The following is a 27,897-nucleotide window of genomic DNA, read 5'->3' as shown; positions in this document are numbered from 1 at the left end:
TCTATCTATCTATCTATCTATCTATCTATCTATCTATCTATCTATCTGCCTATCTATAATTTGATTCCTGCCCTTAAGAACTGGAAGGAGACCAGAGTTCATCCAATCAAAGACATAATGGAAATATGAATGCCTTCAACAACATCCCTTCATTGAAAAAAAATGGTCAATCGGTTTCTGCTTCAAAGACCTCCTGTAATAGGGAGGCTCAAGTGGCATTCAGTTCCACTTTGGCATAGTTCTAATTGAAAAAATAAAAAACAAAGCTTTTTTTTTTCTCCTTACATTGATATAAAATCTGTTTCTCTGTAACTTTCACCCATTGTTTCTAGTTTCTGGTCCTCTGGGTCCAAAGAAAATAAATCTAATCCCTTTTTCCACATGATAGAAATGCTTAATGCTTCTGGGCTTAATATCCCAAGTTCTTTAGTCTAAATCTTTTACAGTATGATTTTGAACTCTCTTTATCATCCACATTACTGTTTTTAGAACACATTCTAGCTTATCTGTCAGGGAATATGAAGTGTATATACAAAAATAATTTTAAGAGTAGGATGCGTTAAATTCCACAAGAGGTACATACTGCACTGGGAGTTTAGATAAGGGACAGAGAACTTCTCATTTCTGTAGTAGTGGAGCAGAAAAGGAGGCTTGGTGGTCCACACGGCAACCATTGGTGCCAGACTTTAAGTCAGCATTGAGAAATTGGTAAAATTTCAAAACATTTAGTCTGTATTTATTTTTAACAAATGTATTTATGCACATTTTGTCTTTCATAATGGAATGTAAGTTCTTTATGGACAGTCTATTTCATTTCTGTCTTTGCACCCCCAGTGCCTCTCACAATTTGACTGCTTAGTAAATGCTCATTGATAAGGAAATTTATTGATTAAATAGGAAAGTTGGGTGGGGACTAAGGGTACATTTTAAGCATGGGAGATGTTCTAAACAAAGGCAAGGAGCTCTGTGGTATGTTCTTTAGAGCAGTTAAATATATGATCTTAAGAAATCATATTTTATTATTACTAACTGAATCATCATTGGATTCAAATACCCAGTGGGCTATTGAAGAAATAAAAACCATGGCCTCTGACTTGCAGGAATTTATAATCTCATTGCAATGACTAAGTACATACATACAAAACACTTACTTATCTAGCATCTACTACCCTTCCGTGAGTTGCACAGATGATAATGAAACAATTAGAAGAGACTTTAGAAGTCATGGAGTTCAATCCTTACCTGAGGGATAATTACATCGTTAAAAAAAAAAAAAGATTATCTGGCCATTATTTGAAGATATGCAGCAAAAGGAAGCTCATTATCTACCAAGGTATATTATTCCATTTTGGGGCAGTTCTAATTGTTAGAAAAGTTTTTTCCCCCTTATATTGAGCCAAAATCAGTGCTACACTCTATGCTCTCAATTTTAGGGTCACAGAATGTCCCAGAGTTGGAAGGGACTCAGAAGCCATCTAATTCAATCCATAATTGAACGAAGGTCATCCAAGAAAGAGTTATCCATCCTTTCCTTGAAGATGTCTCATGATTCAGTGATTAGCACAGTGACTGGCACATAGTAGGTCCTTAACAAATATGTATTGAGGCCGTTCCTCTTTTGGATAGCTCAAATTATTAGAAATTTTCCTTTACACTGAAACCAAACCTGCTGCTATGCAACCTCTACATCTTGGGCCTAGTTCTGCCCTCCGGGTACATGGAAAACAAGTCCAATTCTTCTTGTATGTGACAAACCTTTAAATATATAGAGATCATAATGATCATTTCACCAGCTTAACCAGCCCTGGTTCATTTAACTGATTCTCATTAGTATTCATGACACTTTTAACCTTGGACATCTTCCTGTTGGGATAATCTTCAGCTTGTCAATAATCTTCCTGAAATATGGTCACCATTAATGAAAATCCCTCTCCAGAAGTATTCAATACAGTAGGTCTAGTACCTCTTATGTTCTGGAAGCCGTGTCTCTCAATGTACCTTAAGACCATATTTACTTTTTAAATGCCATATTGCACTGTTGCTTCATATTGATCTAACAGCTTATTCAAATTTTCTGTAGATTATGTGTTACTGTGGTCTGTGATTTATGCACCACTGTGTTATTTGTCGTACTGATATCTCCTGGAAGGAAATGAAAACGACCAGATATCCAAACTGATATGATCAAAGCTAGGAGATAGACACTAAATTTCCAAGCAAGGTTGTTAGGACAAGGAAAAGAAGTTCCTATTTCAGGAAAGTTGGTGAGTAAAGCAATAGAACTCACTGTGCCTACAATGAATTGAAGCTTTGAATAGGCTCAAGGACTATAATATATTAAAGACAGCCTAACAAACATTCATTGTGTTAACACAACAAGGAAGGGAATATAGCTGAATGGAGCAGGAAAGGAACATTTCCTCTCCTGGATATTCATTCTTTAATTTACTTATTCAATAATCATTTTGTAAGCACCTTCTTTTTGCCAAGTACTGGGTTTTATGTAGGGGATGCCAAGATAAAAAATCAACAGTTCTAGCCCTCAAGAAACTTACAGTTTATTGGGAGAGAGGGAGTATTTCTACAGATAAATCAATTCCAAATATACATAAATTTCTGGAGGCACTAGCAATTCAGAGATCTGACTGCTCTTGTGGGAACTGGGCTTACAGTAAAGATTTAAAGGACTCTATGGATTCTAAGAGACCGAATAGGAGTAAAAGTAGTGCATGTTCAGCATGGGAGAGGTCAGCCTATGCAAAAGCATATACATAGGAAATGGAACATCTGAAACATGTAAGAACAAATATGCCAATTTATCTAGAATAGAGAGCATGAAGGGCAATCATGTGGAATAAGCTTAGAAAAGCAAGATGTTGCCAAATTGGGAAGGATTTTTAATGCTAAACAGTGATTGCATTTTTTTCCTAGAAGCCATAGTCAGTTAGGCAATAAACATTCATTAAGTTCCTATTAGGTGTCAGGCACTGGGAAAACAAAAATAGTTAAAAGACAGTCCCTATCCTCAAAAATCTCACAGTCTAATGGGGGAGACAACAAGCAAACAAATATATACAAATAAGCTACTGGCAGACTATTAGTACATTATTGCAATAGTCTAGGCTTGAGTTGATGAAAGTTTGAACTAGAGTGGTAGCAGTATCAGAGGAGAGAAGGGAACATTTTTGAGAGATGTTACAAAGATGAAATCAATAGGCCTTGGCCACAGATTGGATGTGGGGTTGAGAGATAGTAAGGAGTTCAGGATGACACCTAAGGTGTGAGCCCTGAGGAACGGGAGGATGGAATTGCCTTTAACAGTAATAGGGAAGTGAGTGTGGTATGTGTGTGTGTGCGCGTAGTGGGGCACTTCAAGGGGATAGCATTTCAGACATGTTGGGTTTAATAAGCTGTCTACTGGACATCCAATTTTAGATGTCCTAAAGGCAGTAGGAGATGTGAGTTTGGAGGCCAGAAGAGAGGTTAGGGCAGGTTATGTAGCTTTGACAATCATCATCATAGAGATGGTAATTAAACTCAATGGATTTGAAGAGCTGGGGAAGAGAAGAAGGCCCAGGACACTTATGGTTAGAGGGTATGATCTGCATGAGGATCCAATAAAGAAAATTGAAAAAGAGTGATTTAATATATAAGAGGAGAACCAGGAAAGAATGGTGTCCTGAAAACACACGGAGAAGACAGTATCAAGGAGGAGAAGGTAATTAATAATGTCAAAGGCTACAAAGGAATTTGATGAGAATTGAGAAATGTCCAATGGATTTGGAAATTAAGAGATCATTGGTAACTTTGGAGAGAGCTCCATAGGGGAGCAACTGCAGGTCTTTGAGGAGAGTGACAGGGTTAGACAAATGCTCTAGAAATATAAATGTGGAAGCTATAGGAGAACAAATTTGAGAAGTGAACCATGGAGGGAAAAATATGTGCTTCTCTGTATTGGAGGCAATAACTCAATATAATTAAGTATCAAGGAAAAATTGCATGTAGCTAATGTTTCCTTTATGACCAGCCATCACAATTTTGTTGAAAGAAATGTGGGAGCATAACGAAGGAGAGAAGGAAGGCGGGGTGTTGTTTCAGTTAGGTAAATAGGTTTCAGTGAACATCATTCAGCAGGTGTCTTCCCTTATGTGTGTGTATTTTGTGTTTTATTTTGTTTTGTTTTTGGTGTTCTATTTCTATGCCTTTTATCCTGGGAAGGCAGATAGGAAGTCATTTACCATGTTTATCCCAATCAACTGCACAAGTGTCCCTTCCTGTTCTGAGAAAATGCTAGGGATTTCTGACAGAATACCAAAGGATAATCAGTGACTAACCATTTATACCACAGGTTCAGTTCTTATCCCTTGCCTGACACAATTTTCTGAGACCACTCTCTTTCCCCAAAAGCACATGCTCATGATAAAGGCGTTACTGTCACAGAGACCATATTGCATGTCACACAGGAAGGTTTGGACTATATTTTTAACTTCTTGAAGTTGATGCTATTAAGAAAAACCATGATCTCTCATAAGATAATTCTTTGGTGCTGCCAACACAAATAGAATCTCGGTCAGGATCAAAACACTGAAGTAGGAAGGTGAATCTCTTATTCTTGTGACAGCCAAATTTTTCCAGCACACACAAAGCAATTCTTGTATGCTTAGGAGCAACCAAATTATCTTCACTAAACGGGGTCATTTAGGGCCTACAATTAAATCTGTATGGGACTAGTATTAATGACGAGCTTGTTATATGTATGCAGTTTCCAAGGTGGCAGTAGGACATCTAGCATATGGGCTCAACTGAAAGAATAAGGGGATCATACGATTTAGAATGTATATAGACTTTGGGGAACAATTCCCTCATTTTCCTGAGGTTCAGAGAGGTTGAGCAAATTGCCCATGGTTGCAAGGCAGTAAATAAAAGAGCTGAGATCACCAAGAAGGCATCTAAGCCTCTGCTGTGGAAAGTGTGGCTCAGTCGAACAACCTCAGTGTGGGGCTGGCAAAAGAAACATTACTGTCACCATCTTCTGGTTGCTCTTCCAAGACAGCTGCATCAATATAGTTAAGCTGAGCCAGGGCTGTCTGTATCCATACCATATGCTTCAAAGTCATGGCCGAAAACTGAAAGGGCTTCAAGAGGGTTTGGAGCCCTCCCCTGAGGAAAAGTCCTATACTAGGCACCAATCTCTCCCCATCCAGGTTTTCTGATATAAGCACTCCATTGATGGGGATGGCTGTACTTTTCTCTCCTAGACTCCTCTGCAAGGAGGTTCCAGAATCCCTGTTGCCTCTGAGAACCTGGGAAGGGATGACCTGAAATCACATACGCTCCTTGGCTTTGGAAGGATGAGCCAAGGGCACAGATGATGACAACAAATTGCTGCCTGCAATTTGGCCTTCACAGCAGAGGTACAATCACTGTGCATTAGCATAATTTGGCTCATTGGTGTGGCAGAGAATCTGCTCAACCTGGAATACTCTGAGGAATGGTATGTGGGGATTGGGGGAGAGGGAGGTACAAGCTCAGCTGAAAAAGCAAATACCAGGCACCTGACATTTGGAATTCTGCATGGACCAGCTGGAGCAAGTACCAGATTACAAACAGCATGGGCAAGAAGAATTGAAAACAGACTCACTGATTCCAAGAACCGCAACCCTAGAACTGGTATGACTGCCTATAGAAGCCTCCGGGTTACTTTCAAGGGTTTATTTTTACAAATTCTAGCAAATGGAAAGCAAGGTCATGCCAGGTGCAGTCATAGGAGATAGGACCTTTCATTCCATAATAGTAGAACATGGAACCACAAAGACTCAGAGGATTGGAAGGTACCCAACAAAGTTATTCAGTCCAGCCTTCCAAAACATTATTTTTTTCAATCATTCAGTTAGGATTACCCTATCTGTCAAGAAAACTACTATACATTTTCCCTACCTCTGCGTTCACTCTCATCTCACTAAGCTAGAACACAAAAGAAAGGCTGGCTGCTGATGAATTCAGGAATTGGTTCACAAATGATCATTCTGAAGAGAATCTAGTAGAGTAAGGGAGAAAAGGCAAGAATAGAAAGATAGAGGGAAGGGGGCAGGAAAAAAGGAGAGAACAGCAGGAAGGGAGAGAGATAGAGATGACTATGATAATTACAATTGTAATAGAGCCTGCTGAAAACTTTGACTTTATTTAGTCTCTGAAAGGAAAAAAAAAATCCCCTCAGAAGCTGAAAAGGATAGATAGTAACTAGAGGTGAATGATCACCAGCTTCATCATGCGGAGTAAAAATGTTCTTTGCAAAGAATCAGAAGTTTCTCTTTGGTTTGGTTTAGGGGAAGAGCTAATGGATGAATTAAACTTTTTACTCCTTTGAGTCCTCCTTACATGGGATGGATAGCTTTACAGGTAAATATGAAAAAATGGCAAGTTACAGACATGAGTAGACTAATTTAGAGAAGTGATTTAAGCCATTGTTCCTACACATGCATGAACCTTTCCATCATGATATACACATGAATAAACATTACTGGAAAAAAAATAAATTGACAAAACAAAAACAACAAAAAACAAAACAAACAAAAAAAAACAAACATAAGCTGGCCATGTCAAAGACCTCTAAACTCACTAGTATGTGAATTTCCTCTGATAGTCCAATGGAAATATGCCTATGCTTTATGGTCTTAGGGAGTTTCCTGAGGATCAAAAAGGGAAAAAAACTGAGTTCACTGTGGTCTCGTATTTTTAGGAGAAGCCTTGACCAGCCATGCTTGACTCTCTGGAATTTTCCACTGTGTGTTAACTGCATTCTTCCTCTGCCCCTACAAGCCCCTTTCTCTCATTGGTGAGTTCTTCCTAGAACCATCATTTTAAGAAAGGGCCCAGATCACTCATGATTCACCCTCCAGACTTCACTAACATGCCTGTAAGCCCATATGATACGATTACAGGCTCTAAGAAGGTACCAGAAACAATCAAATAAAGAAGCATACTTTGTGAGTTCCTATGGGGGTAGGGAAAGTTTTCTCCATCAATTTGATGGAACTTTAGGGATGCTAACCATTTGCTGGCTAATGAATAAACAACACTCATCATGGACTTTAAAAAGCCTGCCAGCACTTCATATACAATACACATTCTATCCTAAGGAAATAGTCAAAAATTCATCTCCACAATTCCATAGAGAATCATCTCTGAAATTCAAGGGAGAGTTACACCTAGCAAGTGAAAGATGAGTTGCAGAGAAAAGCAAAGTTAAGGAGAAAAGCTGAGTTATTTTTCCAGTAATAGTTCAGCACCCAGTAGTGTGATGATAAATCTGGAAGAGAAAGGTCATCAGGACTATGCAGCATTGGAGACATGAATGGTCTTGGCCACACATGTTCCCAGACTGTGTGCCTCTCTACCCCTGTACTCTATGTGTGTTCTGCCTAATTTCTCACTGAAACTGTATTTATTTATGGGAGAATAGGTACAAAGTCTATGGGATAATGTTTTTTAACTACTGATCTTGCTATGCTGTTCCAGGAAATGCCTTTGCTTTGGGCTAATTATATCAAATGACTGCCTAGTAAATTTAAACTCATTGGTGGGGGGCAAAGTTCATGAGGAATGGGGACCCATAGAGTACCTTTAATCTTCTTATAGTAGCCCCCCTGTAAGTCCAACCTGGGAGTGTTAATAGAGAGTCTAAACCAGAGGAGGTACTATATATAAATATACTATACACACATATTATACACAGACATCATGAATGTACTACATTCATATATGTATATATATATGCATACATACATACATTATAAAAACATACTGCACACATATGCACCTATCATAAACATAAGAGTGTCTTATATCTGTTAAGCACCAAATTCATCCTTGTGAGAGATACAAAAATAAGGCAAGGACTTCACAGAACTTACTTTCTAGTAGGAGAGAAAATCCATGGATTCAAATGGGTATCATACATGTCAATGTGTGAAAGCTTAAGAAGACAAGTGCAAAATGCTACCAGAGTAAAATGAGAAAATACACTTCCAATCAAGAAGATCATGGAAGGCTTAATGGAAGCTGGAGAATTTGAGCTACGATTTAAAGGATGAGTAGGAAGTAAGCATATTTGGAAGGATCAGTATGAACAAAGGCAGGGTGACAGGAAAATAGTGTAGGGGTGTGGTAAGGAAAAGTTAGTGGTCCACTTTCCTTGAAGTGGACAGACTGTATATAGAGAAATAGTAGAAGCCAAAGCTAGAAAAGTCGACTGAGGTCACATCATTAAGGCCCTTGAATTATAGTATAAGGAGTCTGGCTATTATTTTAGATAATAGGGAGCCAGAGAAGGTATGTGAGCAGTGATCAGGTGACATAATTAGAATAGTGTTCTAGGAATAATAATCTGTATTAGCATGATGGATTAGAGGGGAGAGACCGTGTTCAGAGGGACCATCTAGAACACCATTGACATGATCCAATATGTCCAACAAAAGTGCTCAATGTCTGGGGCTGCTAAGTGGCACAGTGAGCACCCTAGAGTTAGGAGGACCTGAGTTCAAATCCAGCCTGAGACACATAACACTCACTAACCATGTGACTCTGAGTAAGTCACTTAATGCAAATTGCCTCATCAAAAAAAAAGTTCTCCAACTCTAAACTATGGTAGTAGCAGCAGAAATAGAAAGAATGGGATAGAAATTCCAGAAATAGAAATGGAAGAACTTAGTTACTGATGGCTGTAAGGACTGGACAGAGAAGGGTCAAAATGGTAACAACGTTTGAAGATTAGGTAACAAAGTGGATGGTGGTATGGAATTAATAAAAATGAGAAAGTCAGAAGGGTCACAAGAAAAATAAATTGGGTGGGTAAAGTGAGACGATAAATTCTGTCTTAGACATGTTGGTTGAATTTTTTTTTAAATGTGGGTCTCAAGTTTATGAGATAGGATAGGATTTGACATATAGATTTGGAATCATTAACATAGATAGGACAGTTGGTTGTTGTCTTTCGTTCACAAAAAGGACCAAAATAGCATCACTATGCTAGATCAAGTTACAGTGTGTCTGAACGTGGCTGATCAGACCAATATAAGCTCAGAATGTTCTACCACAGGCGGGGCACAAATAGTCCATGTGAACTTTTGGGGTGGATTCTCTAAATTTGTACATCTCATGTTTCTTTAGAGCTACTTCAATTCTGCTTTGCTCATAGAGCACAGCAACTTCTCTGATGTGGGTATGCCATACCAGGTAGTCCTGTGCCAGTGTCTCCCATATCACACAATCAATTCCAAAGTTCTTAATAGACCTTGAGAGTGTCCTTGTATCACTTCTTCTGACCACCATGTGAATGCTTGCCTTGTGTCAGTTCTCCACAAAATAGTCTTTTTTGGTAAGCGTACAATTTGCATTCAAACAACATGACTAGCCCACTGGAGTTGTGCTCTCTGAAGCAGAGTTTGAATGTCTGGCAGTTTAGTTCAAGAAAGGATCTCAGTGGCTAGTATCTCATCCTGCCAGGTGATCTTCAGAATCTTTCTAAGGCAATTCAAATGGAAGCGATTCAGTTTCCTGGCATGGCACTGTCCAGGTTTCATAGGCATACAACAGTGAGGTCAACACAATGGCTCTATAGACATTCAGTTTAGTAGTTAGTCTAATACCTCTTCTCTCCCACACTTTACTTCAGAGCCTCCAAAACATGGAGTTAGCTCTGGCAATGTGTGCATCAACCTCATTATCAATGTGTATATCCCTGGAATGTACACTATTAAGGTAAGTGAACTTATCCACAGCATTCAAAACTTCTCCAATGGTGTCACATATGGTTGGTGTGGTGCTGGCAGATGGAGCACCTGAGTTTTCTTGGTCTTAATTGTTAGACCAAAATTAGCACAAGCAACAGAGAATTCATCCATACTTTGCTGCATCTCAGCTTCAGAGGTTGCATTGAGTGCACAATCATTTACAAGCAAAAAATCATGCACCAACATTCTCTCCTCTTTAGTCTTGGCTTGTAGTCTTTTCAAGTTGAAGAATTTACCATTAGTGCTGTAGCTGAACTTTAATCTGTGTTCATCCTCGTTGAAGGCATCTGACAACATGACTGAAAACATCATGCTAAAAAGCATGGGAGCAAGCACAGCCTTGTTTCACTTCATTGGTGACTGGGAAAACACAAGAACATTGTCCACTATCTAGAACCCAGGTAAACATGCCATCATGAAATTGACATGCAATGCTCATGAATTTCTCCTGGCAATCAAATTCAGAAATATTTTCCATAAGCCCTCACAACAGACAGTATCAAAGGCCTTGGTCAGATCTACAAACATTGTGTACAGACCTCTGTTCTGCTTCTGGCATTTCTCCTGGAGTTTTTGGGCAAATCCATGACAGTGGATGAGATTGCCACAAGAGCTGAAGACCAGAGAAGAGAATATTAAAAAGAACCCTGGAGAATTCTAATATTTAGCAAATAAAAAGGGAATATGAATCAGAGAAAGAGACAAAGAAGGAAATGATTAAGGTGTTGAAGAATCAGGAAAGAATAGTGTTATGGAAGTCAAGGAAGAGAAAATTTAAAATAAGTAAGTATAGTAAATAGACTAAAATTCTTTAGGGCATTCAAGGAGGGTGAAGACTTATAAAAAGTCATTTAATTGGGTAATTAAGTGGTAAATGGACTATACAGCACAATAGTATGTAGAGCTAGAAGGGATCTTAGAGATGGCCTATCTTAACTTGTAATTTTTTATAGATGAGGAAATTAAGTCAAGGAAAGGGAGAATGACATCCCATATCACAAAGGTAAGAGGCAGAACCAGAACTAAGTTATCTAATTCCTAGCCATATGTGTTAGGCATAATCTACCATTGGTGCTAAGTAGCTCTACTTTGGATATTTTGAGTTTGAGATGTCTCAAACTAGAGGACAGGAGAAAGTATGGGGATGGAAGGATATATAACTCTGAGTCACCCACATAGAAATGATAAATGAACTCATGGGGGCTGATGGAGAGAGAGAGAGGAGAGAGGAGAGAAGAGAGGGGAAGAGAGACAGAGCAGAGAAGAGAGGGAGAGAGGGAGAGAGACAGAGAGAGAGAGAGAGAGAGAGAGAGAGAGAGAAAGTGTGTTAGAGAACATAATAGATGATGAAACTGAGAACAAGCAGTCAGAGATGTAGTAGGAGAACCAGCAGGGAGTCGTATTACAAAAATCAACAGAGAGGAAAAGAAAGATGAAGAAAAAACCATCAGATCCTTTAATTAAGAGAACATTGTTGACTTTGGAGAGAGCATCTTCAGTTGAGTGATGAGGATAGAAGTCAGACTTCAGGGGGATGAGAAGTGAGAGAGAGGAAAGGAAGTAGAGATAATGCGTGCAGATAGCTTTATCTAGTTGTTTGTCTAAGAAAGAGAGGAGAGAGATATAAAAGACCTTTTAGGTGATGATAGTGTCATCTCCTTCATGATCAATAAAACCAGGTAAAATTCTGTCCTAAGGAGGAAGGGATAAGGAGAACTTAACTCCAAGTATATGAACATTAAAACCCTTCTCTCTACTTTCCTGTTAGTGGTTATAAGGGTGAAATTGATACTTGTATTCTGAATGCTGTCTTACTGCACACTACATTCTTTCCTCATCAAGCTTCATTGTGGGGAATGAAGTTCATTCTGTAGGCCCTAAAGCATTGTAATAATGCTAGTGCATCTAACAGATACACAAATATGATAAATTGACAATATTACCTTGTGCATTTATTTAACTCATGAAAAGATAAAATAAACATGCAAAATGAGACAGAAAGCTCACCAATCAAAATCAGCCTCTGTACAGACACATGGTTCAGAAGCCATGGCTCCTGCATATTTTCCCTGCATGCATTTCTTCTCTGATTTACGCTTTTTATATATCCTCTTGGCTCCCATAATGCATGCCTCTCCCTATGAAGGAAAATAGAAATCCTAAATAATCATGCTACCCACTTCTGATAACAGTACAATTGAGCTCTGACTAGCCTTCAAAATAGGATTAAGTTACAGAGTTTGTGGTCCTGATTTTTAATTAAGAATTGTTAACTGGTAGAACTAGGTCCTAATTATTGTGAATAATACTAATAACCCTGAAGTGGTTATGTTATTTGAATTCACATTGTATATTTCCAGTGGACTGGAACCAATTACCATATTTTACATAAGTGGAACTTTGAAGAAGAGAATTCAAATATATGCAGTCACTTCAGGGGATTCATGATTCATACTAATAGGGACCTTGCTATAATTCCAAAAAGATCCAATCTCTAAAGGGAATTATCCAATAATCTGACATTATAGAGCAACAAAAAAATCCCAAAATACACCTGGAAAGTAGTAAGAGCAAAGATATTAACCATATCATGATGTAAAAGCTGAATGAATTGGGATTATGTGGACATGTTTTAGAGATGTATAATCCCCATCATGCCCTATTGTTACATCTCTGACCACATGACCTCTTGGCAATAATTTCATGTCTTCCTTTATAATGAGAAAAAAGCATGCAGCATCCTTAAAAAAAGAATCACATAAAAGCTAAAACAACTCAATGACAATGTATGCCAAGGGAGATACACAGTCATATTGAAATCTACCATGATTTCATCTTTTAGCTTCTGAACACAGCTGTGACCAAATCTCCTTTGAAACGCAACCATTCTGTCAAATCCAGCTTCTTAATGACTAGAAATTCAGTACAAAGTTTGACTTTATTTCTACCTGCCTTCTTTGGGCTCACTTTATCAGAATCTATAATGCACTTATATGTAAATACATCACTTAGATTATACTCTGGATATATTGTATACTGATTCCTAAATACAACAATGATTTTATATTAAGATTCTTTTCAGTTTCTTGTAAAACCCATAGAATTTTTTTCCTCCTATAGAGATAGAGGAGGGAGGGATCATGTAGACTGATATGAATAATCAAGGCCCAACAAGGGGCAATTCCTTATTAATAAGTCTGTACCCCTTGCACCTAAATTATCTTGGAGGGAGCAGAAAGATATTGCACAATACAAGGGAATTAGGATAATTAAAAAAAAAGTGCTTCTTTGGTTCCACTTATTCAGTTTAATACAATTGTTTCATGCCTGTTTTTTCAATGTTGGATAAAGCTGAAGCTCTCCTCTCCAGTCCCCCTCCCACAACCTGATGACATGCCTAGACAAATTATGCTCGGATCTTGGTGCTGAGTTGGTATTTCATTTTGAGTTGTAAGTCTAAGCCAAGCATATTTGAATTTTATCTCATTATATCTCAGCATAATAAAAACAGAAATGACTTCACAACAAACTATAAAGCCTTAGTTTGTTCACTCCTGTGGAACACAAAACACATATGGAAGCACCAGACAGGAAATATGGCCTTGATAACCCCAACTGCCTCCCCACTTAGCTGTCAGGAAGAATATACAACTCCGATGACTCTGAACCAGTGTCTCTTTTCCCAACTTTAGGCAAAACCCCAACTTGAGCCCTCTTTCCACTTACCTGGCTGTGCAGTTGCCATGGTCTGTAGTCTTCCTCAGCACACCGCCTATCAAATATAGACTTGTAGTCTACTTTGACCAGCTGCCATTCAGAACGATGGCTGAAGTGTCCAAACACTCTACAGAGCACAGCAATGGGGAGCGTAGTTGTGTTAGAACATCAATAAGTATTGCTTCCCATTGGGTCAATGACTATAAACTCTAGGATTCTGGTTGCTACTCTACTATAATCTCCATACTGACTTCTTTCAAGCAACTGAAGCTCAACCCTCTGTTCTGTCTGCCACTAGCTAACACCAGCTCCCGGCCCCCCAGAGCCCTAATATACTTCTATACTTTAAGGTCTTAAGAGAAAGAGTCACAATTTAGGCTGGGCATTGATGATCATATGTCATCAAAAGGTGAATGATTTGCTTTCTCATTTGGTGTGCTCTGTAGATTTTGCAAAAAACAAAACAAAAAAAAAACCGTAAAAAGCCAAAGTTTTAAACAAAGAAAAACTCTATTTACACTTGCCCAACAAAACTATTTGCATGATGAGTAATTGTATTTTTGATAGAAATTAAAAATGTGCTAGGACAGATTCAAACAAATCTTGCTTCATTATTGGAACTTTTTGCTTAGCAAAGGGCAATAGATTTTATTATTATTTCGGTATGCTTCCCTTGTCCAGTTTTCTGTTATTGGGTACAAATCAAATTTTTATATTTTGAAAAGTTGAATATATGCTTTTAAAGTCCAGATTCACCCAAATCATTAATGATATATTTTTCAAAGTATTGATTGTGATTTATTGTGTAAAGAAAAAAAACAGCAATGTTTCAAATATACCTCCTGTTTGTGTTAGGAATATGTGTAGTTGGTGACAGCATCAGAAAAAGGAAAGAAAAAAAAATTGCTCCATTTTAACAAAGGAACTTATTTTCTCATACTTAAAATGGGGTGTGTTCACATGTGTTACTGTGGCTACAGGTTTGTAATGATTCTGAGTTGCAGACTACTAAAAATGGTTTGAATTAAAAAAGTGTAAATATCTACTATAAGGCTAGAAAAGATTTTTGATGACATGCTTCTTCATTTTAGGGTATGGGACATAAGGGAACTAGATCTGTGATTTCCTCAATGTAAGGACTTCTACTTTATAATAAATAGCTAGTATTTATATAGCTTGTTAAATTTTGCAAAGTACTTTAAAATAGTATTTCATTTTACCCTCACAAAAACACTTTGAAGTAGATGTTATTATTATCTCTATTCTATATTTGAGTAAACTGAGGCAGACAGAATTTAAGAGACTTGCCTAGTTGTCTGAGGCCACATTTGAACTCAAGCCTTCCTGACTCCCAGCCTAGTGTTCTGCCCACTGTACCATCTAGCTGCCTCTTGTACAGTAACTTCTACCAATGCAAGTTGGCAGCTCATCTGTCAATCAAGTTCTTGGTTGCCTGGAGCATTGAGAGGTTAAGTGACTTGTCTGTGATTGATTATAATGCTCATATATATCAAGAGGCAATATTTGAACCTAGGGCTTCCTGGCTCCAAGGTTGGCCCTCTCTCTTACTATTATACTTTTTAATTATCAGAAAGAAATTAGAATGGGAGATGGTTACCTTCTATCCTGACACATTTCCACTGACGTTACACCTAAAACCAAATTTCTCTTCAATGATAGAGAGGCCTTAACAAGCAGCTCTAGAAGCTTTAACCCTAACCGCCTGGTGAAAACTATCTAAGCAGCTATTTTGGGCAAGGCTGAAAAATATAGTAACTTCTCACAGAATCATACTTACGTCATGATCAGGGTCTCTTCTCCAGGCTCACCCAGGACTCCATCCACAAAAAGAGGGATGGAAGTGAAACTGTATTTACTCCACGATCTCCCTTCATCAAAACTTAACCTAGTGGCAAGAAGTATAGAAAGATATAATAAAGCTAATTAATCAAGGATTTCCATCCCTCCCAAAAAATTAAGAGGAATAAGTTAGGTATTTCTATTTGGTATTTTGCTAGGCCAATGTGGTTAAGTGACTTGCCTAGGGTCCCACAGTTAGTAAGGGTCAAATGCCGGATTTGAACTCAGGTCCTCCTGAGTCCAGGGCCAGTGCTGTATCCACTGTGCCACTAGTTTCCCCAAGTAAGGCAATTTTTAAGCCAAAAGGACATGGGAAAAGTGATACTTAGAGGTCACAAATTATGCTTAATTTCATCTACAGAGATAGGCACAATAGGGCTGCTTATCTAAGACCCAGGCATGTTAGCCTCTCTACCAAGGAAAATAATGCTGAAAGGGAATAAGACACATTAAAGAAGAAATCTTCTGGTAGACATACTCTCATCAAACTTTAGACCTCAGTGAGATGTTCTCCACAACCCACTGCAACTCAAATAAAGGTGTGGTAGGTAGTTGGGAAAATTTAGAGCAATTGCTTCCAAGGAGGCAGAGACATGTAACTACTTACAAGAATGGTTTTCAATAGAAAGCAAATCTCTTAAATATCATGGCTACATTTATTCTTTCATTTCATGTGTATTGAGTGCATATGATATACAAAGTTCTGATTTCCAAGCGACTTTCCCCAATCCATCCCTAAGTCAAATGGGTACTCTTCTTCTTCTTTTGAATTGCCATACTATGTTGTATTTCTCATTCTATTATTATGTTGTATTTTATATCCTAATTCCATTTGTGTTTCTATGATTTGATACCTCTGCTAAGCTGCAAACTCTTTGAGGGTAGGTCTCTAATCTTAATCACCTTTGAATCTCCATCAATACATAAAACCATGTCTTGTATATTACAGGTAATTAATACATATTTTTGAATGAATGATCTAACCCTGACCAGCTTCATTTTAATGTCATTGAAGATCTTATCATCTCTGTTAGATTTTGCATTTGTCATATGACTATACACAAAGGCTAGAATCTCAGGGACACCCTGAAAGAGTGGAGAAAAAAATAATAGCTTGTTAACATCCTTTTACCCATAGTTTATGGTTTGCCAACTACTAGGCTACATTTCCTGCAGCCTTCCTTTCCTCTTGTTGCCTGTGCCTGAGACCCAGGGCTTTGCTTAGCAGTGGGTCTCCCACTTCTGTGTTCTGTTCTCCAACTGAAATCACAATGCTCCATTTGTGGCATTTAAATAATTTACTGCCACAGCAACTCATAGTGGTATTGCAAACAGGATTATGACTTGAACAGAGGCAGAGCAGTTGAGATCCTCTTTTATGAAAGGAAGAAAACCATGGGAAACTCTGGGGCTCTAAACCTGTCCCTTATACATATATACAACTAAAAGGCATAGAATTTGCCTTTGGGTATAAATCATAGCCCAAGTGGTTCAGGAACACTGCCCAGGCAAGAGAGATAGAGACATTGGGAACTGTAGGGACAAGTGACAAAGAATTGCTACAATTCTAGCTAGTTCCATTTGGGAAAACTGGCTGTAAGAAGTTAACTATAAGGAGTTAAAACTGCTCAAAAACATATCTGGGGATCTTCATTGGTATATCCTCCCACCCAAAATTCCGTGGGAGTGGGAAAGGAATTGTCATATCTGAAAATCATAATTCATTTTTTCTTTTACCTCAAGGGCAGACTTTTTTGTCTTTTTTTTTTGTGTGTGTGTGAAACTGCATTCAACAGTCTCACTTTAACAGAGTGAGGGTGTAAATTATGTTCTGATGAATTCTGGCATTTTACTACAAACACCAGCACAATCTGTCTGCTGATAGCAAGACTCAGGGATGGGTTTTTGCAGCTCAGAATGATCAGCACTGTGTCACAGCAGGCAGCACCATTACCAGAGATGTCGGATCGGCAGAGATGTGTGTTTCATAGCAACCAAGACCCCACCTTGATCCAGGTACAGAACACTATGCTCTTCTTCAAAGATCTAGAAAAAAAGAACAGCACAGAAAAACTGATACAGCTACTTTATCCAGTTATCAAAGATTAAATGCAGAGGGAGATTCCAATCAATGAATCAACAAGATTTTATAGAGATAATTCTCTCCTATTTTCTCCACATCCCCGAATCTCAGGAAGTACTTAAAGTCACAGAAGAGACTTTTTTTTTAAGTTGGAAAGGATTATAGGAATTAAGTTTTATCTAAGTTCTCGCCATTTTCCAGGGTACCAATTTGGTCACCTTATAGTGTTGGGAAAAGATAATTTGATTAGAAGTCAGACAAGAAGATTCAAATCCTGTCTCTGCCATTGTCTACCCTCAAAAACTTGGAAAATGAATTTAAAAAATTATTGTGCTTTATATATGCCAGGAACTGTGCTAATAACTAGAGGTCTAAATATGAGCAAACAAGAGAGCCCCTGTTCTCAAGGAACTTACATTCCAATGAGTGAAGACACCCATATTGGAAAATTAAAGTTGGAAAATGGAATGGAATTACCCAAGGGTACATGCACAGGGCCTGGATGGAAGGTGGATGGGAAGGGAAGTGATAACTAGGTTCTGGGAAAGATAAGGTAAAAATCACCAATTAGAGACGGGTCACTTCACATCTCTGGACCTCAGTTACTCATGTATAAAATAAAGGGATTAGCCTCAATGACCTCTAAGATCCCTTCCATCTCTAAACCTACAGTCCTAGGATGTTTAACTATCAAGTAATTAGTTACATGACTTGCTCAAGGCCACACAGCTTAGCTAGTGACGAGGCTAGGATTGAACCTTTGATCCCTGGACTAGGAGTCTAGTGTTTTTCCCCTCTACTTCTTCTACGGAAAAGGTGAAAAGTGTTCCTGAAGGTTATCCTTGACAAGTGTGCTATTGTCCTGTCAAATCATGGGGTGGCTCAATTTGAAAAGGGAGAGCTGGAGTCTATTCCTCTGTTCCCAACATGTGCTGTGTGTCATCCCTCAAAATGAGGAGTAACTACTTTTATGCCTGAAGTAGCATTCAAGGAGTGGGAGAATACCCAGTAATCCTTGCTAAGACAGATGGCCATTCTATCCTCACAAAAATCCTGCTCAGAGATACTCAAATCACATACAGATGCTGCCCCTGTGCATGTGGGCTCAGTAGCTTTTCCCAGTGAGACCTGGTGAACATTCTAGATATCAGAAGATAGAGTAGCACTGTGTCCTAGACATGTCTTCTTCTTGGATAGTGTTTTTGTTTGGGAGGAAAGGATTCTTTTGGGAGGAAGGTAGGATGAGGAACCATAATGCCCTCAATCTCTTCTCACATTGCCCTCCCAGAGACCACTTCATTAATCTCACTCTCTTGTTCCTATGCACATCTATATATTGGTCTCTAAGTTGAACCACTTTTTTATTTTTTAAGTACTTTCCTCTGAGCCCCAAGTAGCAGAGTTTTGTACCCATAAATGGTCTGGATCCAAGAGCTTGCAGAGAAAATCTAAAACAGGTCATCCTTAGCAGGAAATGCAATGCAAAGTATTCTCACTGTTGAGTGCACTCACCTGCATGTTAGATTTCAATTTATGTTGCTAGTTATTATATGATAATTAAACGTCAGTGGGTTATTAAAACATGTTTATTGAAGTGTAACAACCACGCATTAGACACATATCTTGTTATGATTGCTAAACCTCATTAAGTGCCTGTTTTATAAGCAATGGATACCTAATTTGCATGCAGAAGACAGACAGGAGGCATTTGAGCTAAACACATTGGTTTAAAGCGATTTCATTTCTACTTTTCCTGACATATGCACCCTGATGGTTATTACTCTGTCTTGTGCACATGAGATTTAAACATCTCAGAACACCACCTGTGTAATGACTATTTCTTTATGCAGCAATTCTTACAATGATCTGTCTTCAAGGCAAGAGGAATTTATGGAGGTAACTCAGAGCTAGGCTTATAATCAGGCCCTTTGGGCTTCAGGCTCCATGAACAACAAAACCATTGGGTTTTCGACTTTGTTTTATGAGAAATTTTCATTCTGACTTAATTTGGTTTCATTGTCACTTATAGATTTTTGTCTTAATAAAAACCAAACTAAGTTAACAAATGAATATTAAATAAAATTGACTGGGATTATTATATTTATTATAGGCTTTCTAAACCTCTACTAAAACTCAACTCCAATACCGTCTTTTGGATTGGAGGCAAGTCTAGATTCTCAAAGGTTATTACTCCAAAGGTACACCAACCTGGAAGGCTTTGGATACAGGCTGGATAACAAACTGTATGCATGTCTGTTGTCCATGGTATTACCAAGTTCAGTATTACCAAGTTCAGACATGCACATCCCTATCAATTAATCAATAAGCATTTATTCTGTCCACTATGTGCCAGACACTGTGCAATGTGTTGGAAATACAAATAAAAATAATTAGACAGCCCCTGGTCTCAAAGAGCTTCAAATATAACCCCTGGATACTAGGTGATAGATTTTATGGATTTGTTTTAATTTTTGGTGAAAACCTTTAAAAAAATTAACTGAGTCTCCCTAATATTACTCAGGCTACAAGTGCAGTAGCTACTCATAGACCTGATCTCAAGACTGATAGGTATGGAACCTTTAACCTGCTCTGTTTTTCTATTTGAGCCAGTTCAGTCATCCTTAGTTAGCCTGTTGACCCTGCACCCCTAGGGGCTCACCATATTGGTGCCAGACTTATTTCAGACTCTTGATCAACTTTATCCTTATTATAGCTCAGAACTCCCAAACTTAAGTGATCCACCAATGTCAACTTCTGCAACAGTAGGCACTATAGGTCTGCACTACCATATCTGGTTGGTGAAAGCCATTTATGAAAAAAAATCACATAATAAGAGGTTGAGGGGTGAGTACAATCAAAATTGGTATAACTCATGCCCCCATTGATGAATTCACAGCATCTTTAAAGTCCTAATACATTATTTTGAGGCCTTAGGTTGTCTTTCACAATGGAAAAATGAAAAAGGAAACATTCAAACAGGCATAGGTAGGTGCTGCAGAATAGAAGTGGGACTGTTAGTCAAAGACACGTGACTCTTTGCACCACAGGGACCTGCCACAAGTCATTTACCTGCCTCCAGGTGTTCCCGGCATCTGAAGATACAAACATGCTGATATCATTGTCAGAGAGCTCAGATCCAATGTTACCTGGAAAGAGAATATCACCCTTAGAGGAGGTGACATTTTATTAAAGTGTTGCATGAACCTCATTTATTAGCACATTAGAATCTCTCACACTACTTCAGAGTGAAAATACATAGCTGAGTGGAGATACTCAGCGTAATGCATTCAGTTGTAATGAAGCAATCTGGTTTCTCCCCTTTCCAATTTGCTAATCAAAAACCAAACAGAGATACATCCTTTCTTCAAAGGTGTTCTTCACAACAGGAAGAAAACCAAGAGAAACCCTCTTACCAGAAGCTACTATGATGCTGGGAGCTGTGTCACGGCTGGCAATGTTTCCGGAGGTGTATGGGTTGTCAGAGACCTTTAAGTGAAGATGCAGGGAACAGTATGGCTGTAGAAAGATGAAAAACAAAGTCACCACAGAGACAAGGGGATTTAAAGAGTCCACTCAAAGTCTGGATTTAAAGCAGCCGCCAGGTCCTGCATTAAGTTCTATCTTAATGACACTATCCATCTCAATGCCATATGGCTGATAACTTGACTTTGAGGGGCAATGTTGAGCATTTGATTATGATGGGCATAAAAATGCCTATGAAGAGGATCAAATTTAATTCAGACAAGTTAAAAAAATTCAATCAATATAGTACTGGGATAGTATTATAGCTAGCATTATTCAACGTAGAAGTTATCCTAATAGACAGGTGGTACTTGCAGTAACAATTTCAATGAAATTTTAAGCAACTTTTACAATCTTTCCCTGAGTCTTAATCATGTCCCTTGATTAAAATATCAGCAGTTAAAAAAAAACACAATAAATCTTATAGGGTTTTCTTAAGAAGTGCTTTGCTACCAAGTTGTCAAAAATAAAAGTTTGTGTTTGAAACCCCTATTCCTTTTCTTCCATCAGGATGATTACTTTCCAATCTTATCAGCGTGGGCTTTTAGAATCACCACTGTAGCTCTGTTATTACTTTTATTCTGCTCTGTTGGAGTTACAGCCAGGAAAAATTCAGAGCACAGCAGAGATACAATGATTAAATTTATATGGGATAGGATAAATGACAAACTAAAAATGAATGTGAGGAAGAGAGAAACAAAAAAGGCAGGGAAGGTGGAATGAGGCACTGAATTAGAGTAGTGGTCTTTGGCTACCACCAGCATAGGGACCCAGACATAGATTCTCTTCTGCTTGAAAGTTTCCTATTCAACTTAAAAACAAAGAAAAAGAAAAAAAAAAAAAAAAGAACGTTGCTGTTATCATGTTCTACCAAAATTACAAAAGCCAGAACGTTAACTGAGATGGGATAAATGAGGCTTTACCCCAGGTCATGAACATCAGAGAGGAAGTAGTATATTCTGGGGTGCAGATGCTTCTTCCTCAGAAGGTGATGCTTTCTTCACACAGTGATTATTTTCTTAAGCCTTGCCTCTTGTTGTATTTCTCTGGCCAAAGATGCTACATGGCACCCCACTCAAGATTCTGATGCTATAGCACCCTTCTCTCAGGGTCTTTCTCCCCAGCAAACACAAATTCGGGCACTCTGAGGAATAGATGTCCCAACTCCCATTATGGTTGAAACTGTGGTCAAACTTTCCTTTCTGTCACTATCATGGTACTCTCGAAAATGTGTCATCCTGTACTGCTATTTTACTATTGTTGCTGTTTTGTTTTTAATTTATTTTTTACTTTAATTATGATAATATTTAAAATAGAAACAGATGTGAATATTTATGTATACAAGGAAGAGAAAACCAGGATTGCATTTGAAATCATGAATATTATATACAATATGGCTTTTTAAAAATATATAATAAATTCAACATGTTAGATTCAAAGATGTCTTGCTTACCTTTGTTTTTCCTGAACTTCATTTAACTCTGTGTGTGTGTGTGTGTGTGTGTGTGTGTCCTTTTATTTATTTCCCTAGTGAGAGTCTAATTATGGGAAGGGGGAAGGCAGGAACCACCCAGGACATTTCTTCTACATGAATGGCAATGATAAATACAGAAAGAGGAAGCAGGAATTTGATAAAAACTTTTTGAACTGAAGTGAGATATTTTAAAATATAATTATATATGTATTTATATATATATATAGAGAGAGAGAGAGAGAGAGAGAGAGAGAGAGAGAGAGAGAGAGAGAGAGAGAGATGCTGTTCAGTCATTTAGTCATGTTTAACTCTTCATGACCCTGGGGACCATACTATCTATGAGGCTTTCTTGCCAAAAATACTGGAGTGGTTTGCCATTTCCTTTTCCAGTGGAGGAAGGCAAACAGAGGTTAAGTGACTTGCCCAGGGTCACACAGCTAGTAAGTGTCTGAGGCAACATTTAAACTCTGGTCTTCCTGACTTCAGGCTAAGTACTGTGTTCCATCAAGCCATCTAGTTACCTCTGTGTGTGTGAGTATATTTATATGCACACACATATAAACACACACATATACATATATATATACACACTATATATATATATATATACACACACACGTACACACATATATTTAATTTATAAATGGAGAAACTAACACTTTAACTTTCAACTCTGGATAATTATGGGTCTAAATGCTAATTATAGAGTTGAGGCCTCAGAAATACTCCCAAGAAGTTAATAGTATGAGGCATAACATATACAATGATGTTGCATGAGGGTTGGGACCCATGTGGAGTGCCACACTGAGAATGCAACCACACTGGAATGACTGTCATCCCCCACTGAAGAGATGCCTTTACTGGAATTTTCTGACTACTTCTCTGTGGAATCAGCATGCAACCCAATCACATAAGATCCCTACAGGTCTATGGGCATCTAATCCAGGGCATCATGTTGATGTGATAACTAGGAATGCCATTAAAAAGAAGCTGACTTTTCTCATTCCTGACTGCTGTGTGGTATGGTTGCCATGGCTTTTGGCTGCCTGGATCCGTTATTATAAGAGGCATAGATGCCAGCTCGAGTAGAAACATTACAAATGATCTCTGCAGTGCTCTTTCCTCTGTACTCTCATTTGTGGTCCTGGATTGCCCCCAGCTGGTACAAGGAGAATGTTCTGTGACTTATCTTTTCTTCCCCTTTGCATCAAAGTACAGAGTATACATAAATACTTGGGAAATCATCTTCCAGCCCCTGAATGATGATCTGAAAAGGAAGGCAAACTAAAACTCAATGATTTGTCACCCCCCTTTTTCAGGTGAGTATGTATACTCGTCAAGGATTAGATTTCAGCGCAGGAGACACTCCCAGTGACAACTGCCTTCAACAACATAGATCACAATCCAATAATTAAAAATCTAAGTTGCCTAATACTCAGACTAATTAAGTAACTTCCTTATGGTTACACAGTGAATATAAATCAGAGGCTGGATTTGAAAACAGTTCTTCCAGAATCCAAGTCTAGTACTCTATTACATCACACATCATGGAAGCCTTGTCCACTGTAGCATCTGTCATTTTGTATGTCAAGAAAAACTCCCAGAAGAAGAAAAGAGTTCAATTCCCATCATATGGGTTATTAGAGAATTCATGAACATTCTTCTCTCTCCTCCGCATCACAAAGAACCAGAGATAGAACATTGAAAATATTAATCATATAATAGTTCCAGAAACTGACTTAGTAAAGAAGCTATATCAGCAATGTTTTGGGATGCATAGCCCCAACCAGAATGGCTCTCCTCCCTCACCCCGACCCCCACTGTAATCAGCGATATCTATCTAAGAGGTATTTTTACATTGCCAACAGCTAATAAATCAAATATTGAACATCGACTATGTATCGGGTCCTTTGCTAGTTAGACAGCTAAAGATTGTTGGATCTGGAAGGGGCCTTAAAAATATCTAATCTTACTATTCAGACAGAAAACTGGGGTCCACACAGATTCATCTTTGATTACATAAGTTGTCAATGTTGAGACGGGATGAAATTCAGGTCGCTAAACTTCCTAATCAAATTTTCTTCTTTAAATTGCCTTTATTTTTCTTCATGCAGAGATCCAAAGAGATTGAAGATGTGGACCCTGTCCACTACAGAGACAACAGAATCTCTGGCCTGGGGTTACAATCTTCGTGTATTCCCACTTTGTCCCTCTCAGTAAGGAGTACCTAGGGCCAGTATTCCATTTATTAACAAAGGGTTTGAAGTAAGGAATAGATTTAGAGTTACCATATTTTCAAGCCATATGATCACAGGGCAGCAGGTATTGTAAGAAACAGAATGTTCCTCTAACTGGGCCAAATAAGGCCCTAGATACAAGATCTAAGAGTCAGTAGCAAAGTGGGGAGGGAGGCCCATAGCTAATGGGGCATAAATGGGTCATACTTACCTCTCTAACACTAATTTGTACCTCATGGGGGGAAGGGAAGGGGAGGGAATGAGATACATAACTGAGGTTTGCCCCAGGGCATCCAATTTCTTAGTGCCAGCCCTTTCAGGGAACTAGTGACTATATTTACTGAAAAATGGACCTTCCTTTTATTAAGTGCTATATTTTCCCTAGGGACTAAGAATTTGTAATGAGTTCAGCTGGTCTCACATGTTGCCCCTCAGGGGCCCAATCCCGAGACTTTAGAAGGTAGTGAGCCCTGCCCTGGTAATACCCCTGTCTAATTGCACAAAGCAGTCTGTGGAGAAAAGAATCCCTGCTGAGCCCTGCAAGTAATCAGTCTAAAAGGCCTTAAAATATGGTCCCAAATTATCCTGGATGTCTTACTTCTATAGAATGCATTTTACAAGGAACTTTCCATTTGGAGCTGTAATTCTGAACTTGTTCCACATTGGAGGCAGCCCTGCTGGAAAATCTCTTTTCTAATCACTCGGTTGGGCTGGCGGTGACACTGTCACTCTCCAAGTACTCACAATCTTAAATCGCTCTTTATCTCCTTGCTGCCAGCCACCAGCTCCTGGGCCCAAAGTAGGTTGTTAACACTCTGAATCTCCTAGAGCTCAAAGATTTTCGATTCTATTTTCTGTCTTTGGCAGATTTTTGCAAAGTGATTTTAGTCTCTGGCCCAGCTCACTGCCCCCTCCTTCCCTGGCTCTTCCAAAGCCTGTGGTGAAACAAATTTAAGGCAGGCAAGCGGCTGGGTTAATGGGAGGAGGGAGGAGGAAAGCTCCTGGGAGCTGTTTATCTTAGTCAGTTTAATTAATCTTTCTCCAGTCTTAATGACCCTAACAATTATTTTTGAACTTCAAGGTCAGCTTAAGTTTAAGAGCTCAGATTCAGCACATTCTGGTTACATCCTGAGTTTTGTATTTGGGTATTTCTCTTCAGTAAAATGCCTTCCTTCCAATAATAATCAGTCATCAAATAAGTATTGATACCCCATTATGTCAACTGCATTATGTGCTAATATAAAGTAAAATCATGATTTCCAAGACTCCATCTCTGTTCTTACATCTTATTCCATAATGGCTAATCAGCCCCCTTCCCCACTGTGGTCAATTATATCCCTTTGGCAATTGTTTTTCATACTTCCTGGGAATGAAGGACCGTACTGATGATCCAGAGTATTGTGCCATTGCAACAGATCACACTATCATGAATCCTATGGACTACTCAAAATGATACTTTTAAATGTATAAAATAAAATGTATAGAACTATAAAGAAAACTATATTGATATCTAGTTATCAAAAACATTTAAAATACGTATTTTTTAATAATTGGGGTTAAGTGACTTGCCCAGGGTCACACAGCTAGTAAGTGTTATGTGTCTGAGGCCAGATTTGAACTCAGGTCCTCCTGACTTCAGGGCCAGTGCTCTATCCACTGTGCCACCTAGCTGCCCCTTTAAAATACATATATATATATATATATATATATATTTTTTTTTTTTTTTTCAACAAGATCATGTTAAGAACCTCTGGTCTAAGTAATCATACTGACAGGATAAATGTGACCTTATTCATCAAATCTCAGAATGCTAAGAGTCAGAGCTACTCTTTGGACATTGAAGTATCTTTCTTTTCTGAAATTCTGCATTGATTTTAGTCTGTCCCACACAGTTTAGTCCTTAATGGTGCTTTGGCTTATGTTGTTCTCTGGTTGGTTCATATATCTAAGTCTCATTTCCTCAACCAGATTAGAAGCTGCTTCAGGAGCATCTAATCATATCTTAAAGCTTTTGTTACTCTGTGTATTCTCTCTCTCTCTCTCTCTCTCTCTCTGTATGTGTCTCTGTCTCTGTCTCTCTGTGTATGTGTCTCTGTCTCTGTCTCTCTCTCCCCACCCCCCATCCCCTGGTACAGCACATAGCAATTGATCACTCAACTTTTATTGATTGATTGATTTTTTAAAACAACTTCAATGAAGTTCAACTTCATACATTCAGGACATATGATTTCCTCAGTGTAGAATTTTCCTCCATCTCTGCACACTCAGATACACTGATAAACTTAAATAGTTTTAAGGGATTCGTCTGAGTCTCAGAAAGGCCAAATAACTTGTCTGTAGTCACAGAGCTAAGTCATAATCAGAGGTAGAAACTAAACTCAGGACTTCCCGAATGTAAATCCAGCCCTCTTTCCACTAACATGTGGAGTAACTCCATGTTACTCCCTTAATTTGTATCATGGAGGATAAGAAAACAAAAACAAAAACAAATAAATGGTGCTTCTTACCCCCAGAAGAAGTGCAGACTAGTTAGAGACGCAAGTTCAAGAATGTTTAGACAAAGTCAATGGATGATCAGATCATAAAAGGGCACTAACAGAAAGGTAGGGATGTTGGTGGAATGTCCCTGTCGTGTTGGGCAACTACTAAATTCTCCCATAAATTCCCCTTCAGTGTCTCAGTCAAAGAGAGAACCAGGAATCGGACAATTCAAGAGACTAAACCAAGGTGATGCTGTTAACATTTTCATACCATTTTGGCCACTTACATCTCTCTGAAAGGTTCTGCCACAATTCAATTCATATTAAGTTCTTACCATGTCCCAAGCACTATGCTAGGAACTGGGGATACAAATACCTACTGTGACCCTATTCCCTTCTATCCTCCTGTTCTGAGTATTTTAGCTCTTCCACAAGAGGTGAGGTAGGCTGGCCCGTTTCCTCTCTGATACCCGGTGTATTCACACAGTTACCTGGGGAAAAGTTTGTTTAAATGTGGTGACTTACCAGTAGGCAATGTACAGGGTCCCCTCTCAGATCAGTGTCAGGAGCCTGCAGCAACCGCCAGTCTCTGCCTTTGTTGTATGTGATGAAAGTCTTCACTTGGTTGTCAATCTTCTTGTTAGCCAAGAACATTCCCTTTATCCCTGCTACCTGGGAGAAATTGACATGGCTGAAAAATACATCAATTTGAAAGGAGATTTACCCCCCAGAA

At 38.5% G+C, this 27,897-nt stretch overlaps 1 protein-coding gene across 1 annotated transcript in view; it reads right to left on the bottom strand.

Moving 5' to 3' along the window:
* The window catches only part of SORCS1 (sortilin related VPS10 domain containing receptor 1), a 700,512-nt gene that overhangs the window by 103,757 nt on the left and 568,858 nt on the right, over window positions 1–27,897 (bottom strand). Inside the window, exons 11-17 of the mRNA XM_027852142.1 lie at window positions 27,690–27,836; window positions 20,865–20,967; window positions 20,521–20,597; window positions 17,323–17,414; window positions 15,307–15,414; window positions 13,518–13,635; window positions 11,799–11,929 (exon numbers count right to left, since the gene is read on the bottom strand). Of these exons, the coding sequence (XP_027707943.1) occupies window positions 11,799–11,929; window positions 13,518–13,635; window positions 15,307–15,414; window positions 17,323–17,414; window positions 20,521–20,597; window positions 20,865–20,967; window positions 27,690–27,836 (776 nt within the window). The remainder of the gene's footprint in view (window positions 1–11,798; window positions 11,930–13,517; window positions 13,636–15,306; window positions 15,415–17,322; window positions 17,415–20,520; window positions 20,598–20,864; window positions 20,968–27,689; window positions 27,837–27,897) is intronic.

Source organism: Vombatus ursinus, unplaced genomic scaffold, assembly GCF_900497805.2.
Source record: "Vombatus ursinus unplaced genomic scaffold, bare-nosed wombat genome assembly UNPS02009205.1, whole genome shotgun sequence".
In the NCBI taxonomy this organism is placed as follows: domain Eukaryota; kingdom Metazoa; phylum Chordata; class Mammalia; order Diprotodontia; family Vombatidae; genus Vombatus; species Vombatus ursinus.
This window is presented reverse-complemented; position numbering and strand designations above follow the sequence as displayed.